The 18,128-nt window shown below is 47.1% G+C and overlaps 1 protein-coding gene across 1 annotated transcript in view; it reads right to left on the minus strand.

Moving 5' to 3' along the window:
• Positions 1 to 478: 478 nt before the first annotated feature.
• Positions 479 to 18,128, minus strand: part of LOC109953277 (T-lymphoma invasion and metastasis-inducing protein 2-like) — a 34,969-nt gene continuing 17,319 nt past the window's right edge. The window contains 21 exon segments of the mRNA XM_020588704.1: positions 479 to 1,862; positions 2,363 to 2,450; positions 2,533 to 2,623; positions 3,631 to 3,689; positions 3,891 to 3,999; positions 4,271 to 4,389; positions 4,497 to 4,676; positions 4,898 to 5,006; positions 5,415 to 5,540; positions 5,623 to 5,691; positions 6,292 to 6,480; positions 8,582 to 8,685; positions 9,477 to 9,701; positions 9,801 to 9,890; positions 10,148 to 10,226; positions 10,396 to 10,461; positions 12,014 to 12,154; positions 12,390 to 12,575; positions 13,891 to 14,115; positions 16,085 to 16,260; positions 16,968 to 17,436. Coding sequence (XP_020444360.1) covers positions 1,247 to 1,862; positions 2,363 to 2,450; positions 2,533 to 2,623; positions 3,631 to 3,689; positions 3,891 to 3,999; positions 4,271 to 4,389; positions 4,497 to 4,676; positions 4,898 to 5,006; positions 5,415 to 5,540; positions 5,623 to 5,691; positions 6,292 to 6,480; positions 8,582 to 8,685; positions 9,477 to 9,701; positions 9,801 to 9,890; positions 10,148 to 10,226; positions 10,396 to 10,461; positions 12,014 to 12,154; positions 12,390 to 12,575; positions 13,891 to 14,115; positions 16,085 to 16,260; positions 16,968 to 17,436 — 3,516 coding nt within the window. The 3' untranslated portion in view covers positions 479 to 1,246.

The raw sequence follows: 18,128 nt of genomic DNA on the forward strand, positions 1-18,128 counted from the left end.
AACGTCCAGGGCCGTGCGCTCTGGTCACGGACCGCGTCCAAACATACTGGAAGGAGCAGCTGTGATGTTACAGCAGACAACAAAGTTGGACTTTTAGGAGATGAAATAATAATAAGATACTTTTTGGAGAAAAAAGTCTGAGATTTTTAAAATAAAACTTAATCCTAAAAACAGTAAAGTCAAACAGAATGTTAGAACAATCAGTGAAACGTCAGGAGGAAAAAAACGGGTACAATTTAAAAAGGAAGGAAGGAAAAGTAACAGATTAAAAATATACAAAATCTCCTGAGAGGTTTTTCAGAGGAAATGTTGGTATTTCAAGAATAAAGACTAAAGATAAAACTACTTTGCAAGTCTTATGAAAATTTGATTAAAAAGTTGCACAATATTTATAAAATTGTAATAATGAAAATTCATGTGAATAAGTTAGGAACATTTAATTCATTAAGAATTCAAGAATAAAGGGATTATGTAATGACTAAATGTTTTTCCAAAATAAAGGTTTGATTTTAGTTTAAAAAGTCACATTTTTCAGAAATAAGGACAGAAGTTTGAGAAGTGAAAAATCTTATTTTAAGAATTTAAGTCCTAATTTCAAAAGGGGAGAGTCATTATTCTACAAGACAATATCCAGTAGTTTTAGGAGGAAAAGCTGCAACAGAATAAAGTGACTGTTCTCACCAGTATTCAAATCTTTTTCTCATGAAATTATCTCATCATGTTGCAGCGTTTACCCCAAATGTCCACGTCCTCCTTTTTAAATCGTGATGCTTTAAAGTTTTCACTGTTCTACAGCAACGTTGGGACCTTCATTACAGATTTGTTCAAATTGTTCCCAAGTTTCTTGGTGCGTCCCTAAGACCCGGTTCTGGTCATGTTTATCGACCCGGCGGCTGTTTAGACCCTTTGACATCGGTTTGTTTTCACGTGGGTTTCATTGCTGCGTGTCAGCAGCTGGTTCAGATGTTTGCGCTGACGAACAGTGACGAGAACATTAAAAGGAAACTGAAATACATTCCCCACAAGTGAGCGAACGGGGTCCAGACCTCTGATGGTCAACCAGAAACCACCTGGAGGTGTCGCCTCCAGAGGTCGGTGTCCAACCCGCAGCCAATCAGACGGCCCGCTACCCGAAAGTGTAGTGACAAGACTGTTTTCTCAGCGTCCATCATCAGTGTTCACCTGTACAGGAACACCTCAGTGTGATGGTTCATACAAGTGTCCCACAGGTGCAGAAACTCAGGTCTCAGCTGAGCAGGGTTAGGACTTCAGTTTGTCCCTGGCTGCCGCGGTTTGGTGGATGTATGCTCTGCAATGTGTTAGCTTCAGTCTGCTGGAGTTTCGCTTCAGACCCGCAGTTGGGAACAGCCGTCTCCTGCATCGCCTGCACGGTGTCATAGAAACAGTCTTCGTTGATCATGGAGCTCAGGCTCTGGACGCTGAAGTCTCGCTCCAGCAGGTCTCCTCCAGGGCCGCGCCACGACCTGGAGCTGCGGCTCTGCTCCTCGTTCCTGCTCTGCTCTGCCTCGTCCTCGGTGAAGTTCAGCCTCTGCAGCTGAGCCTCCAGGTCGTTGGTCAGGGAGCAGAGCCTGGCCCTCCTCCCTGCAGGGTCAGCAGTGTGGCTGGGCAGCAGAGGCTCCGAGCAGGTCTCTGCCAGCAGAGCACCGTCAGGTCTGCAGCTCTCCTCCGACGGATGGCGAGCCGTGCTCTGGGTGTCGGAGCAACGTCGCTGCTGCCTCCTCCTCCAGGAGCTGCTCCTCTCTGCCGTCGACAGCCGGGTTCTCCTCGGGGAGCTGACGGGCACCTGCTCTCTGAGCACGGAGCGCAGAGCTCGCAGCACGCCGGCCTTCGCCTCCAGACCACTGAAACACAGACAGAGGTCAGGTCAGGTGGCGGGGCTGCAGCTAACCAAGAAAAACATCTGGCAGAGCTGCAGGTTTGGTCTGATCAACAAAGATGTTCAGTTGACACTAAACCTGTAGAAGGAGAAGCAGGAACCACAGACTTTTTATGTTTGTTTTTTTCCATAAATACTGACACAATATGATCAATATTAATCTGATATTTGTTATTAATCCACTGATCAAACTTTTCCTCTAACACCGAGGACCGGCCAAAGCGTGGCACACTGCAGAAATGTCCTCTCTAGGATGGTTTAAAAGTGAAACACACAGATATGCGCACTATACGTACACGTGTTAGTGAAGCAGGTTGTGTCACTGGGGCCTGTGCACAAGACTAAACATGCACAGCTTGAATATGGACAGTCACACCAGTTTTAAGCGCTCACTCCATGACCACGCACACACGCTTCTTGCTGGGATCAGACTCAAGGGAGGCGCGTCCACGTGGAGCGCGTTACCTGCTGCAGAGCTGGAACACCGTTTCCGGCCGCCCCTCCACCTCCGACCTGCTGTGGACCAGCTCCCACACACACGGGTTCTCCGAGCCTGAAAACACACACAGGTCAGTCAGAGAGCAGCTGCAGCGCAGCGCCACCTGCTGGAGAACTGCGTGCGGCGGGTCACTGACCTGTGACGCCGGCCGGTCTGACTTGAACTGCTGAAACTGGGATTAACCAGCGGAACCTGAAGGGGTCCAAATCAGCTGAGCGGGAGCCGGTCTGTCCCACAGAAAGACACAAGTTAAATCCAGAAATGAATAAAGTCGTTTTTCCTGCCTTTTAAATAAGTCGTGAAGCTCTGAGAGCAGTGTCTCATTTCTCAGAAACCTCAGGCGGGTATGTTAGTTTTCATTTAAATAAAGACCTGTAGCAGCTCTCCAAGACTGAAGAATTCAAATAAATATAGTGCAGAATAAAATATTACAATAAAGCAAACAAAATGACAACGTGTGTTTGTGAAGGAAGGAGATCAATAAAAAAAAAAGTGATGGACGATTTGGAAAATGGTCATCAGGAACATTCAGTTCAGTTTATAAAGACTTATCCTAACCTTAACCATAACCACTACTTGCCTATCACCTAACCCTGACCCTAACACTTAACCTAACCTCATCCTAACCCTAAACCATGTTGCCACTCTAAAGGTCAGTGATTTTCTTATGGGAACTAGCTTCTGGTCCCCATAAGGATGGCCGAGTACCCACAGTGTGAGTGTGTTAACAGGTTTCGGTCCTCATGATGTAAGTAAAACAAAGGCACACACATCTCAGTAAAAACAGGATGAGATAACACAAATATTTGAATAGTACGTGAATAGTTTTCTGTCGACAGCAGCATTTTGTTAAACACAAACAGCCAACAACTGATTTTCAGTTTGGAATCCACAATATACAGTAAACTGACTTTTCAGTGTCAGACTGTTTATTCACTTTGTTCGTTTTCATCGTCCTTAGTTTGTTCAGTTATCAATATGTCAACGCTCTCGTATACATACGTGTTGAAGTCTGAGCGGACCCTCTGCTGATACTGAACCCGAGTCAAAATACACATCTAGACATTTACACCGTGGAAGACTTCAATCTGGAGTCACATCTGAAACGCCACTCTGGGTTTCCCACGCTGAGGCCAGAAGCTCAGGACACTCCTCTGGCTACTCTGCTAAGTTTTAGTGCCACACTGTTGTTTTCAGTCTCGAGGTGACATTGCTGGTTAAAACGTGCACTCACCATCCTCTTCTTCAGTTTGCCATTGTCACGATAAACCAGGATGACGGCTCGTTTAAACACTGTGGACACAACAGAAGCAGCACAGCGTCAGTCTGCACACACCCCGTCCCTGCTGCCGGACAGCCTGGTGAACTGGACCCTGACATCGTCCAGAAGAACCAGTTCACCGAGGAGCTCAGACACCAGGAGACATGTGAGTGGTGAGAATTCATGTCAGCAAACGTGTGATGTGTTGTACAAGCCAGTGAACGTGGACCTACCGAACAGCGTGAGCTCCGGCTCTTTCCTCAGGCGGCCCAGACATGGCAGAGGGTTCAGCCAGACCACCGAGGAATGGACCAGAAACTCCCCCATTGAGATCTCTGTCACCTGGGAGTCGGAGCAAAAACAATCGTTCCTTTTACTGTCACTCACTGCATCTGCATGTACATAGTGCTGACACCTGAGGACCAACCCAGAACCGAGCTGAGCGTCTCCTGGTTGACAGCAGCTGGACCAGGTCTGGCTCAGCGTCGGCACCAGAGTCAGAGTCGGACACAGGTTTGGTCCGTTTCTATTCTGGCTGCCTGTGTATAGTTGGGATGTTTGTGAGCAGTTTCTTGATTTACTGACTCACATTAAAACATCAAAGGTGAGATACCTGTTTGTCAGGTGTGCTCTTCTCCGCCGCCAGCTGGTCGAACACCGAGCCATAGTCCTCATAGATTTTCTGCATCTCGTTGATGTGACTCGCCACCTTCTCCATTGCTCTGAGGGCGTCTGAGTGGACACAGCAGGAGTCAGTTCATACAACGACCACACAAAATAACTAGCACCCTCTGCAGGCTGTGCTGTGTGGTGACCTGCGCCTGTCATGTGTTGTGTACCTGCCAGGTGTGCATGCTCAGGGCTCTCAGGGTCCGTCAGGGACACCAGCTCTCTGAGCAGCAGTGGATACTTCAGGACTCTCTGAACAGGTTTGATCAGGTATGACTCCAGAGAGGACGAGTGCTGATTGGTCGGATTCCTCGCCTCCAGGAACTGTTTGAAAGCCGTGTCTGTCTTCGCTGCGGGAGCCACATGAGAGATTAGTGATTAGGTTCCTCTTCCAGGTTCTGACTGCTCAGGGTTTTACTTCACTACATTAATGTGAACTGACTCTGGATCTGCTGCTACACGAGGACGAGCTGGGACCGATTCAGATTATTGACCAAATAAGCCGGCTGAATAAATGTTGAGTTTACAGGGAAGTTGTGTTGCTGTAGACAGTGACAAACAGGAGCCTCACCTCTCTCCAGGACTTTCTGGACTTTGATGTGGTTGGCACAGAAGCCGCTGTAGAGCTTGAAGTGGTCGGCATAGTAGAGAAAAGATCCTCCCACCGAGAAGAGCAGCTTCTGAAAAACAGAAGGTGTGAAAACTTTGAGAAGTTCAAGAAAGAAAGAAATGATGCACTGCAGCAACAAGATGAACAAAAAGTCAGAGACACATAAACCGACGGCTGAACACTGATGTAGTGTTGTGGCACGGTGCACAGGTACAGTCAGGACTAAAATAAAATAATAATAAGGCACTTTTCATACATAACACGTAGCTCAAGGGGCTTCACAAAATAAAGGAGCTGAGAATTTAAACAGTTAAACTAAAACTGAAAAAACTAAATAATAAACACACAATTTAAATAAAAAACAAATAGAAAAAGGAAACAAACAGGGAAGAAAAATAAATTGTACAAAGAAGATCCATTAAATTGACTGAACCAGGTGAAAATGGGTTGAAACAGAGAGCAGAAGAAGAACCTTCACCTTGAACAACTCTGGTGTGTCCAGGCTGCTAAAGTTCGGACACAAGGCGATTCTTTCCTCCAGTGTTTGGAGGAAAACTCTCTGGAAGTCCAGCATCTCGGGCAGACTGCCGAACAGCGCCTCCATCTGCGGGAGAGACAGTGTCAGAGACAGTGTCAGAGACAGCGGCAGTGAAGCGTCGCCAGGCGCCATCTGTTTCTGTACCAACCTCGTCTTTACTCAGGAAGGTCTGCTGCTGCAGCGGCGTCAGGTACAAGTCGAACAGACACAGCAGGTCCTGGCAGAGACGACACCACATGCAGTAAATATGCTCAATATGTGCACTATACATATATGCATTAAATGAGGGAAAGTGAAAAGGACAAATGTATAAAAAACATTTTACTGGTTACAAAACTGGAAGAAAGGTACAGAAAGTTGCACATGTTAGTGTGTGACAAATGATACACACCATAAGTGTAAATATGAATTAAGACTTCTGGAACCTGGCTTTACTTCTAGCCTCAATGTAAACAGTAGAAAAGCCTGCACACAGGTTGTTCACAGGGTAAATTCAGAATAACGTCCACCTCCATGTTAAAACTGATTCATGACCACGGTCTGACTGTGTAACGTCTGTTTTACCAAGTAAAAGTGGTTTATTATTATAATGACACTTAAGATAAAACAGCAGCAGGATCTGTTCTGAACAGAGTTAAAAACCAAACTGCAGTGACTCTGGACTCGGCTCAATCTTCCCCCCATGTCCTGGTTTGTAGGAGCAGTACTACTGTACCTTTGTGATACTCAGCAGTAATACTCAGCAGTACTGCTGTACCATCAGTAATACTCAGCAGTAATACTCAGCAGTACTCTCTCTGACTACAGTAGCACTGACCTTGACGTAGGACTTCTCGGTGTCGACCAGCTCCTGGATAACTTTACGCAAACGCTGACACACACTCAGATGGGCATGATTCACAGGCTGCAGGCCGACTTCTCGGCTGTACGGGTTCTGAGGAGCATCAACCTCTGCCGCTCGGCCTTTTGGGAACGTCTGGTAGAGCGAGTACACTGGCTCCATGTTCTGGGGGGAGAAAGTGATCAGTCTGATGATCCAATCACTCACCACCGATCCACTTTGTGACAAAACAGAATTGTCCTACTTTTAGAAACTGGTCAAAGCTTGCAGCAGCATCAAAGTCATCTTATAGAGGTCAAAGGCCAAGACTGGGGCAGACAAGGATGCTGAGGGCAGTGTCACCAACATAGTGATTTTCTAGTGACTTTGTTGTTTTGCTGGCACTTGAAGCAGCTCTGGTGTGATGACATGCTCCTTTTCTCTGTGCTGCACTGTGTGAATGGTTTAAAATAGTCAGAACATTTAATCTCAGAGGGAGCGTGGAGATTCAGAGCGTGCACGGGATCAGACTCAGTCCTCCAGGAAGGTAAAGTGAGGCGTCCTTGATAGTTACTAAAAGCTTGGCAGCCGCAGGGTGAGCGCACCGCAGCTCTGCATTTATCAGCCTGGCAGCAGCGTATTAGCAGCTGGCAGCACAGATTATGATGATGGATGAGGAGACTGGTTGGTTTAAACCTTGGCCTCATTCAGGGCTGCACCAGCAGAGAGCACTGCGCCCAGACCAGTAAAATGTCTCTATTAGCCCCGATGTTCACATCTGTCCTCACGTTACAGACCTGGACTGAACTGAGCATGGGTCACGTGTCTCATGGGGCTGCTGCTGGTCCACTACTCTGAAGATTTGGCCTCAAAAGTCTCTAAAGGTCTTTATATGATTTGAATAGGTCTTAGGTTGAGTTGATTAGTTTAATGTTCCTTCTATAATGTCACATTAAGTTCAGTGTTGAGGGGAGACAGTAGTACAGCCTATGGTACGTCGGCTCCAGGTTGTAGTTCTTTCTCTCGTCACTTCGTATTTATCACACTGTAAAAAAACTAACAAACTACAAACCAAGCTGGAACCAGAACCTTACCAGACTCCACACTCATCCTAAACAGATCTTAACTGTGAGGTGAGGTCGAACACCACCTCCCACAGTGTGGACAGTGAAGATCAGGCAGAGAATCACGCAGCTGGACACTAGTACTAACCTGGACACCAGGACTCTGATGTGCACTTCCACGCACAGCAGCAGTGCTGATGCCTTGTGCGCACCAGGATCTAACATCTCTGTCAGTGCCCAACCTGTGCCGTGCTCTGTGTGTGTTCATCAGCAGCACCAGGCCGTTGGCGGGCCACTGGCAGCTCAGGCAGCAGGCCGCCTCGTCCAGCAGCCCCACCAGCCGCTCTAGCAACCCCACACCGGGGAACTCCTGCCCTCCCTCCTCCTCCTCCTCCAGCGGCAGCACCCAGCACAGAGCGCCCATGACCAGAGGTCAGAAGTCGCCTCCTCCAGCACCAGAGGAGCAGCCGTCAGGAACAACATCTCCGAGTGGACGCCATTAATCCCCTGTGCTCCGACTTCACAAACTGAAGTCTCCTGAAGGTGTAAATCCGGATTATCAGCCTGATCACAGGTCACGTGACACACAGGGTGTCTGAGCTTCAGGAAGCAGAGGATTGTGGGAAAAGATTTCTGCAGCTACACAAGCTGGAACAGCAGCTACTTTAAATGTTTTAAACAGCCACATACAGGAACTACAGAGTAACGGTCACCATTAAACCAGTGTCACTGTCACACTGTGGCAGGAAAGGACTAGTGCTGCTCTGAGCGGCCACACAGGAAGCTACTTCTGACCTCAGCTGTTCACATGAAAAGTGACAGAAATATGAATTAAAGGAGAAGAAAGTGAGAGACATGGACACAGGAGGGGCGTCTAAGTAAACTGGCGACTGAAGAGGAACAGTGGTAGAGAAGAATCTTGTTCTGTCAGTGACACCGCAGCGTCTATCTGAGGTTGCTAACCTTAGCCACCACGACCTACTGGTCACTTCAGAACCAGTGCTGCTGCAGCAGAAAGCAGGAAAATGATGCATTTGATTAGATTTTTATGCCCAGCTGACATCATTTATCAGCTCCTTCCAAAACTGTTATGTACATTAAAGGTGACAAAGCCAAAGGAAGAAATGAAGGAAACAAGGAGAAACAGAAACAAAAAGGGAAAAACAAATTAATCCCCACCCACATTTTCCAGGTGCCACCTCAGAACCCGGATTGAAGTCTACCTGTGCCGAGGGCTCGGCTTCCTCAGACGTCCTCGTCCATACGTCATCAAAAACAGGAGGCAGCACGGCGTCTGGAGCTTCATCAGTGGCGAGTGATGGACAGTCTGTGAGATCAACAAGATGAGAGTCTGAATGTGTAAAGAGACAGATGTTGTTCTTCAGCTGCACTGTGACCTCCTCACTGAGACTAAAGTCTCACTTCCCCCTTTAGAAATCGACACGTTCATCATGAAAGCAACAACCACACAGATGGAGACAAACTGCTGCATCAAGCTGAAGCTGCTTGTGAAGAAATTCACTTCACAGCAATTATTACTGATCAAATGCTACAAAAACCAGAGACTGATGGTTTACTTTATCAGTTCTGCAGGTAGGTTTCCCAGAATTCCCTGGGGGGAATACCTCTGTGCAGCTGCTTTAACTGTAGCTGACTGAGCACTGACCCACCTTCAGAATAAAAGCCTTTCATTTAAAACTAAATTCACCCGCAACTGGAGCTCCTGATGGGGGTTTGTCTGTGAAAGCCTAAGTCCAGCTGGAGGCCTCAGATGTAATTACCCCCCCCCACACCACCACCACTCTTCTGTCAATAAAATGATGGCAAAATGCCAAAAATTTTGGATCTAAAAAACAAGATTACATAGAGTCCCATATACAGTACATCACATAAAAACACCAGAAATATTAAATATATTGTTGTATTACTACACTGCTCATCTGTTTTTTTAGTCTTTTATTTTGAAAATCAACAATGCAGGAGGTTCAGAGTATTTAATGAAAGATTTTTGTCACTTACTGTAAACATGTTACTCTGAGTTTCATGTGAGATGACAAACTAACTTATACTGGTGTTTGTAAATCTGAATGCTTAAATCGCTCCCAGTGGCTTTCGTACCTGTGGTCCATGTCTGGAGGTTTGGGGGGGCTGGGGGCAGGCGGGGGTCTGCAGGATCTCTTGGTTCTGGCCAGATGGCGGTGGGCTCCTCGGGGTCAGGTGACTCGTCTCTCCTGAGGAGCAGCTGGAGCTTTTGGTGGCTGAAGAGACTCTGCATCAGGTCCAGGTCCAGTCTGGATACAGCGGTCTCATTCACCACCAGGACCTCGTCTCCGGCCCTGAGGCCTGATGGGAAACAGAGCCAAACCCTGTGTCAGCATGACATCATGACTGTTTGCTCTACGTAAACAAAACGAAATCCGACATCAGACCCAGGCGTCTGACCTTCTCTGGCAGACGGTCCCAGTGGGTCGACCTCGCTCACATACACGTGACTCTTCCCTGCTCCGTCCACGTGACCGGTCACCGCAAAACCTGTAGGGTCACAAGACAACAACACATTTAATACTCGTTTGTATTATTTACACACAAAACCCCAGAAAGTTAACAAGATACACACTGATGCACCTAAAAAATGATGAAAATGAGGCCAAAAAGACAATAAATGATCAAATGTCAGTTTATTTGACAAAGGTAGTGACTGAAGATTCTGCAAGGTTTCCACCAAACAGCGCTCTCCTCCCAGTTATGGTTCTGTTTATCCCAGCACGTGTACGGCAGCTGTTTCTTACCAAAGTCTTTTGCAGCATCTGGTCGACAGATGTGCAGCGTGAAAGCAGCGAGGGCTGAAACGTGCAGCTCATCACACACCTGAACAGCACAGATGACAAGAGGAAAGAGGTCGTTCGTTCTGTCACTGATGATTGTGTTAACTGATTTAAACCTAATCTGTGTCTGAATCATGTGAATGCATCAGAGTTTCTGTATTCAGAGCCTCATTAGGAGAACAACACGTAGGTGAAGGAGTCAGTGAACACACCTGCGGAGCCGCAGGATGTCCAGTGGAGGGCGCCGCCTCCCTGTGTTTGGATACACAGTCAAGCCTCTGCAGGAGGAAACATTCAGATGTGTTTTTATGACACACAATGTAGCAGCAGGTGAAATTCAGTAAGTATTTTTTCAAATATAAAGCAAAAAAATTAAAAACTACAAAAAGCTTGAGCTGCAGGTTGTTATCAGCATTCTGAACACAGGGCTCATGATCAGTGGATTATAAAAAGCCACTCAGCTCAAAAGAATCAAATAAATAAAACTAATACATAAAACAGTGAGTAAAACAAAAAATACATTTAAGAAACCAACCTCTCACCAGCATTTGAACGCACCATCAAAGACAGTTTGTTTTATCTTTGCTTGTACATCAGAAGAAGAGAGGAGGAGAAATTATGATGAAAGGAGTAAATGATGCAAAGTGCAGATGAAGCAGCAGCAGGACACAGAGGAGACATCATGTTGGGAGGAAGATGGTAAAAAGGGAAGAAGAGCAGGAGAAGAAAGGAGGCGGAGGTCATGTGACAGCAGGAGGGGAGGTCATGTGGAGAGAAGAGGAGGTGGCGGAGCCGCTTTCTGCCTCTATAGATGGATTAACACTCGGGGACAAAGGAATTCTGGGAGAATAGAAGGCTCTCGGACCTTTTAATCCTCAAACACCCTCCCCCTCCTCCTCCCTCCTTCCTGTGTAACAGCTGGCTCGCCAAACAATCATCCGCCCCCCTGTCTTTGTCCTCCTCGCTCTTCGGGGAGTCAGAGGGCGACAGGTGGCAGCACACTGCATTGACCAGGCTACACTTCACCGGCTTCTGCAACAAGCTGGATATGGAGTCACAGCTCGGCCATGAGTCCTCATGGGGAACAAGTCAGCTACGCAGACTCCTTCAGCTTTTAGTATTTTCATGCTGAGTTATGCTTCAGTTAAATCCATGAAGTCGGTGTTACCTACTACTTACAGTCTGACTCCACTTTATCTCTGTGTTTATGTTGTTATGGCGGTTTTACATTTTTTCCCAAGGGGTGGAGACAAACTTCAGCAAAATGTGGTGACTGCTGCAGGAATGTCCCAGCTGACTAACTCAAAACAGATGTCCACAGACTTTTGGCCACAGAGGAGAGTGTCAGAGAGACTACAATGGATTCACACAGATCACTGAAGTAGTATCGGTGCCTGGCTGGGAGGCAGGAGGGGATCCTCCCAGTCCTGTAGCTGTTTCCAGTGTCTATAAATCTGAGTTTACACTGGGAGAGACTGTGAGCCAACACAGAGCAGTCGGCGTGCAGAGGAGCGCACAGCATCTGCCTGTCAAAACACTGAGACATAATAAATCTTCAGAGGAGCTGACAGGTTTATCCTCCTCCTTAGACGCTCAGAGGCTTAAAATAACTCGCTCTTCATCAAGAGGGAGCCTGAAGGGTCTTAACGTCACTGTTACACAGAAAGAAGTGCTGATAAATGAGGTAACAACAAACTTGAAACAAGTGGACCTTTTACAGGGCGATGTAGCTGCTGGACATGTCAGTTTGGTGAAGCTGCTCAAATGTAAGGTCTTAGAAATGAGTCCATCACCATGCTACTGGTGCACAAGGAGTGTGTGGTGTGTTACCCGGGAGGCGGAGTGTCTGTTGTCCCTGCTGCGTCTCCTCTGTCCATGCAGAGCCCTCAGAGAGGATGGCAGCCCCCTCCTCCTGTGGCTTGACAGAGACCGACCCCACCTCCTCAGCCTCGCCTCATCTCGACTGCACACCTGAGGAGATAGAGCAGGTCCACTTCTGTTACAGCAGCTACCAGCAAGACTTCTACAAAGCAGGATACAAATAGCTGACAAAGCTTTATTGCTGCTTTTAAGGTAGCTGGACATTTCAGCACCCAGGATATTTGAGACCTGCTGCTCCACACTGAACCTAAACACAGTGCTGGCTTATATTTAAGCCTCCCGCTCCTTCTGCACCAGTAACCTTGTCTCTGACAGCACTTCCTACCAGGGCGTGGAAGGATGACACAGAGAAGACTCCCAGACGTCCCAGCATGCTCTTGGAAGGCCGGCTGGCCATGGCCAAGAGACTCTTGGGGTTGGGCAGCTCGCTGCCTTGCAGGCTGGACAGATAGCATCTCATTCTGAACAGATCCAGGTGCAGTTTCTCCAGGTTCTGCTCCCACTGCTGGATCTGCACACAGCGTCATACCACAGGGTCAAACACAGATAACACTGGACACGGTCATATACTGTATCTTATAACTGTATCTTCACAGAGGGGAAGAGAGCAGCTACAACTCTCTGCTTCTCCAACAATAAGCTGCAACCGCTGATGAAAACAGGGGCAGTAGATGGTTCAAACTGAGTATTAGTCTGTGGTCACTGCATGGTAGCGGGCTAACGGCTACTTCTGACTCTTGAATTAAACCAGTTCAGTAGGAACATGAGCGTGCGAAGCTGAGCAGCGGCCGAGTTCCCACTTGAATCAACAGTGAGAAAATGGAGTCAAATGGTCGACAGTGAAAGGACAGTCACTGCAGAGTGGGAAGGAGTCAGAGAGGGAGGAGACGGAGAAGGATAGGCGGGGGAGAAATTCCTTTCATCAGTCCTCAGTAGTGATGTTAAACTGATAATGACACATAGTGAAGGACAAAGTAACACAAACAGCCTGCAGAAGTGCAGTAACTGTAACAGACATGTACAAATGGGTTAAAATGGTTGTACTGAGCGGCTGTGTGCGACCGAGGATGAGGAGCACAACACATACAGTTTATACAGTTCACTCTTCGAACTTCATGCTAGAAATGGTTATACAGTTTGAGATTAACTACAGAATGGCATCCATCCTGTGTTGTCTTTCTGTATTCTCTAATAATGAGGCAGACAGTGATGCAGCAAAGCTCCCTGACCAGGTGACGCTGTGGTTCACAGTCAGCGTCTCAGTCCTCGACTAAAGGGGCAGCTGCTGCACCGCGGCTGGAGGATGAAGTGTCTTAAAGGTCAGTGACACTGACGGACGCGGGATGCTGGCTCCAGCTGACTCCATTCAGAGCATGTGCTTCTCTCTGGAAACACTAAGTCAACACTCTGGTCTCGGTCTCTTAGTTCGGCTCCTCTAACAAATGGAAATAACTAGGCTACATCTTCAAACACCTTGTTTTGTCTTTGTTTTGACGAACAGTCCAAAACCCAAACATATTCAGTTTACAATGATTTAAAACAGGGAAAAGATGAAAACTCTCAGATTTGAGAAGCTGCAATGAGAATGTCTTTCCTTCAAAATGACTCAAATCATTGATCGATTAGGATCAATACTTTGGTTTGGGTGACTCCAGTAAGTATAAAACCTCTGGTGCCTCCAGTGTTGCTGCCTTGCTCTAGCTACTGGCCCCCAAGGGGAACTGAACCTGTGACCCCGGGCAGGAGAACACTAACAACCTTAATGGAGCTGAGCTGGATGTCCCAGCCCCCTTTGACGAGCAGTGCTGGTCCCGTTGCACACTGACCTGGGTCTCCACAGCCTTCCTGTTCTTCTGCTCCTTGATGATGGACAGCTGCAGCTCGGCCATCTTCTTCATCTTCCCGTCCATGTCGATCTTGTGCAGCAGCGAGCGGCTCTGGCGGCGCAGCAGACGCAGTGTGTCCTCCTTCCCCTGACGCTTCGCCAGCAGGGAGGCGCTCGCAGAGTGGATCGCCGTCACCCAGTTCTCCAGGTCCGTCTGGTTGGTGGCCTGAGAGGAAGAGACAACATCAAGTCAGTTTGATGATGAGCTGTTTAGCCAACTGTGCAGGAGGGCTGAAACACAGGAGAGAGTCTGAGGCTCATGACGACACTCAAAGATCTGAATGCTGCTTCTGTGTCTTTGGGGTCCCAGTAACAAACTGCAGGGATGGATGGAGTACTCACAGCCTTTACTTACAGTAAGGCAACAATGTAAAATACTCTAATCCAACTAAAAGTCGGCAAAATTTACTAAAGCTCTTACTGCTTGTCTTGCAGAAAAGTGGCCCCTGTAACTGATCGATGACAATAAATTAAGATGCATCAGTGTCTAAGCAGTAGTTCCAAGGTGGAGCTAGTCTGAACTTGTTAAGTCAAACTGTCGGGCCCCTCCGGACAGTCACAGATAAACCTGATGGCAAGAAAAACTAAATTCTGACACAAATCAGTTTTTATTTTTTGGACTTTTCTCTGATCTTTGACAGTTTGCTGAGAATACTTCTGTACTTAATGTGACTTCAGTAACTGTACTGGAAATGAGTGTGCCTACATAACAGTATTAGTACTTTCTCTACACATTTAAATGATTCTCACACCACTGCCAGAATAAACCTTTCGTCCAAGCTCACAGTTCAGTTTGACTAATGATGGTGTTGTTGATGAGCATTTAATGATGGGAAACAATTTACAAGGAACATTTCATTTAAAGGAGCCATAAACAGGAGAAAGCAGCGTGTTTCAGACCTCGCCGATGGTCTGACTGCTGTTTCAGAGGCCCCGAGAATCACAAGCTGGTGTTTTCTGGTCACTGACACAGCAGCTCTCACTTCATGACACTGACAGGTGTTTTTGTTCAGGAGGGAAACCTGTCAGAGGATTAACAGCCTTGTAAAGAGCAGCATTTGTTGCAGTAATCAGCTGGGGGTCGTGACTCCCTTAGAAAGCTTTCACCCTCCTCCAGCCTCCATCGTCTGCTCCTTTTAGCTCCTCGACACCTTGGTACATTTACAGTGAACCTTCAGGGACCCACGGAGGTGTGCTGGACATGGGTCACAGTGTGATCTAGGTGTGTAAACACTGCTGACAGGAGTGAGAGCTACTCTGGGAATAAAGCAGTGCTTTGTGGCAAAAAGCAGAGGACAACGACCACAGAGCTAAATGTTTCCTTACTTAGTCACAGCTCCACATCGGCGCTGCCATCGAGCACACAGGAGATGTGGTGGTGTGTCTATTATTAGAGCTGTGACCCCTGACCCTCTCAAGTCCTGCTGTTTGCTGCTTGTCAAGTTGGAGAGCTGCTGGGATTAACATGTTTGGATCCAGTTTATTCACTGTGGCCTTAAGCAGAAGCTAAACACACAACGTGAATACCAGGAATTCACAGGATGAAAAAACTAATCAGTTTCATCTGTGTGCATTTAGGTCCAGGTCCATTCAGCTACCAACAAAGTCTGTATCCTGAAATGGCATCTCTCTTTCTCTCTCTCTCTCCCTCTCTCCCTCTCTCCAACATGCCTGTAGGACTGTTACTACTGTACAACTCATGTCTCGTGTGTTATGTCAGTGCCAGTGCTGTGAAACTGCCAACACAGTCTTTAACAAGCAAAGTAGATGCAGAGAAAATCCCAAAGTGTGCTCAGGGCTGTGTGCATGTTTGTGGTGACACTGATGGTTCTGTGCTGGACAGAAAGCACAACACTAGATGATGGAAAGAAGAGCAGCCAGCAATCAGGAGAAAACAGAGGATTCAGATTTGAAAGGAACCGAGTCTGTTTGGGAATCGTGTCTGTGCATAACTTTGGATTTCAGATTGGTGATGCATTCAAAGACACTCCAGCACCTTAAAACCAAGTTTACTTGTTAGTTTTATGGGTCTGAACAAGTTTTCATACATTTCCTGATGTGTGATGTCACACAAACTCTGAAATAAATAACAACAAATAAAGTAAAGGTGCACCATGAGTGAGCGGTGCTCTCACCTGGAACAGGTAGACGTCTCCATACGAGTTGCTCAGACAGAAGACGTGTTCCTTCTTGGGATGCTCAGGGACGGCCTGGACGATGCTGTCGTCAGCCAGCAGGGCGTAGCGAGGAGAAAGCTCCTGCTCTGCACTGCCTGTTTTCCCATAGGTTTCGTAAAACAGCAGGGTGCAGCCTGAGGGGACAATAATCACCAGTCTGCATCAGTCTGCAGTTGTTCAGTCTTGTTTGTTGTAAAGCCATATTGTTGTGACCCCAGAGTCTGTGAATATTAATCAGAAATGACCAGGAGTCGGGTCCACGATGCTCGAGTTAACAACACTGCAAACAAATGGTGGACAAACAATCCACTGAATAGAAGCAGTGCTGCAGTGACTTGGTACTGTGCCGTCCTAATGGTGGAGACGCGAGACCTCCCGCTATAGAGACAGGTTTCCCAGCAAAGTGATCAGTGAGCTGTGCACAGGAACAGGCCAGAAAATGGAAAATGAATGACCACTTGTTTAGTATCAAGTATAAAATGATCAGTCAAGATGGACAAAGTCACTTCAGTGTCAAACTAGACGGTGTCCATCTTTCAGTGGCTCTAATCTGGGGACTTAGAATAAAGTTTGTATTTATTTTTTATCTGTTATTCTTGTGAAATACTGGATCATTTCTCTCTCGTTCAGTGCTGGCTGTAACAGGAAGCAGTGGCATGGTGTCATAGCTCGTCTGTAATCACCTGTAAAGCTACGCTGACACTAGGTGATGGATACAGAGTCTGTGTGATGGAAATCCTCTCACGTGGAACCTTCTCCTCCCATCAGGTGAGCATTGGTTTCATTTAAATGAATGTCTGGTCTGAACATGGTGTGAGTACTGGGGGTGTTTGTCTCTTACCTTTCAGCGTGACCCAGTAGTGTCTCCACCTGCGGCGGGTGACCAGCTCCAGCTTCCTGTCCTTGTTGACGGTGATGAGGGCTTTGAAGGAGAGCCATCCAGCCCGTCGCACTGCGCCCTGCTCCTTCTCAAACAGGACGTCCAGCTGTGCCCCTCTTCCCACCTCTCCATCCATCTCCTCCACACCCTCGTCTTCTTCATCTTCCTCTCCGTCCGACAGCTCGGTCTGCTTGGCGGCGCTGCTCCAGCCAGTCTCCAGCTCCTGCATGAAGTTTTCGTAGACGTTCTGTCGCAGAGCGTCACTGCTACTGCTCTGGGTCAGACTTCTGGAGGAGCCGCTGTGGACTGGAGGGAAGTGGTTGTGGTTCAGAGGGTGGAGAGGGTTGGAGGACCACAGTGTGCCACAGCCGACCGGCCCCGAGTTCAGTCTGTTGATGAAAACCTCTCCAGTGTCGCTGCTGCACGGCTCCTATGGACAAATGAGTTGATTTTACCAAAACTGAAGGTCAGAGAGGTGCATCCTTTACACCAGGACACACAGAGATGTTACCGTCGAGCAACAATCTGATGACACAGGGTTTAAATGCCACAGTGTAGTTCCTACTGGAGTACGTCAGGTAACCAACACTGTGCCAGTAGGAATTCCCATAATCTAAAACAATTCAGGATTTTCATTCCAATTTGTCACCTTGAAACAGGAAGTACAATTCATCCTTTTGACTGACGCCTACCACCAAAGAGACAGCCATTAAACTGTACTATTGGTGCAACTCCTCACCATCTTATTTTTCTTTAACACCAAACTCAGACTTTTATGAACCTGCTTTTTGTTGTCACATCTCTTCTGTAAGTGTTGGTTTCTTTTATGGAGCAAAATGTTTGAGTGATTTTTATTCAACCATAATTTTCCACTCCAGGACAAATAACTGGGTTTGAATAAGGTTCATTAAATAAAAACAGAGCCATACAAGACATTAAGAGGCTCCCCACCCAGTCCCAGTTGAAAATTCTCTTTTGTTATGAGAATATTCTGGTTTTCACCATGGAATCAAAGTGCAGGAAATAAAAAGACAAAGTGGCATCAAGCCAGGTTTCCAGTTCAGCCATTCATATTCAGTATCCACAGGAAGTGGCCTCATACTGCTGAATGTACAACGGAAG

Source organism: Monopterus albus, unplaced genomic scaffold (assembly GCF_001952655.1).
Source record: "Monopterus albus unplaced genomic scaffold, M_albus_1.0 scaffold600.1, whole genome shotgun sequence".
NCBI classification, from domain to species: domain Eukaryota; kingdom Metazoa; phylum Chordata; class Actinopteri; order Synbranchiformes; family Synbranchidae; genus Monopterus; species Monopterus albus.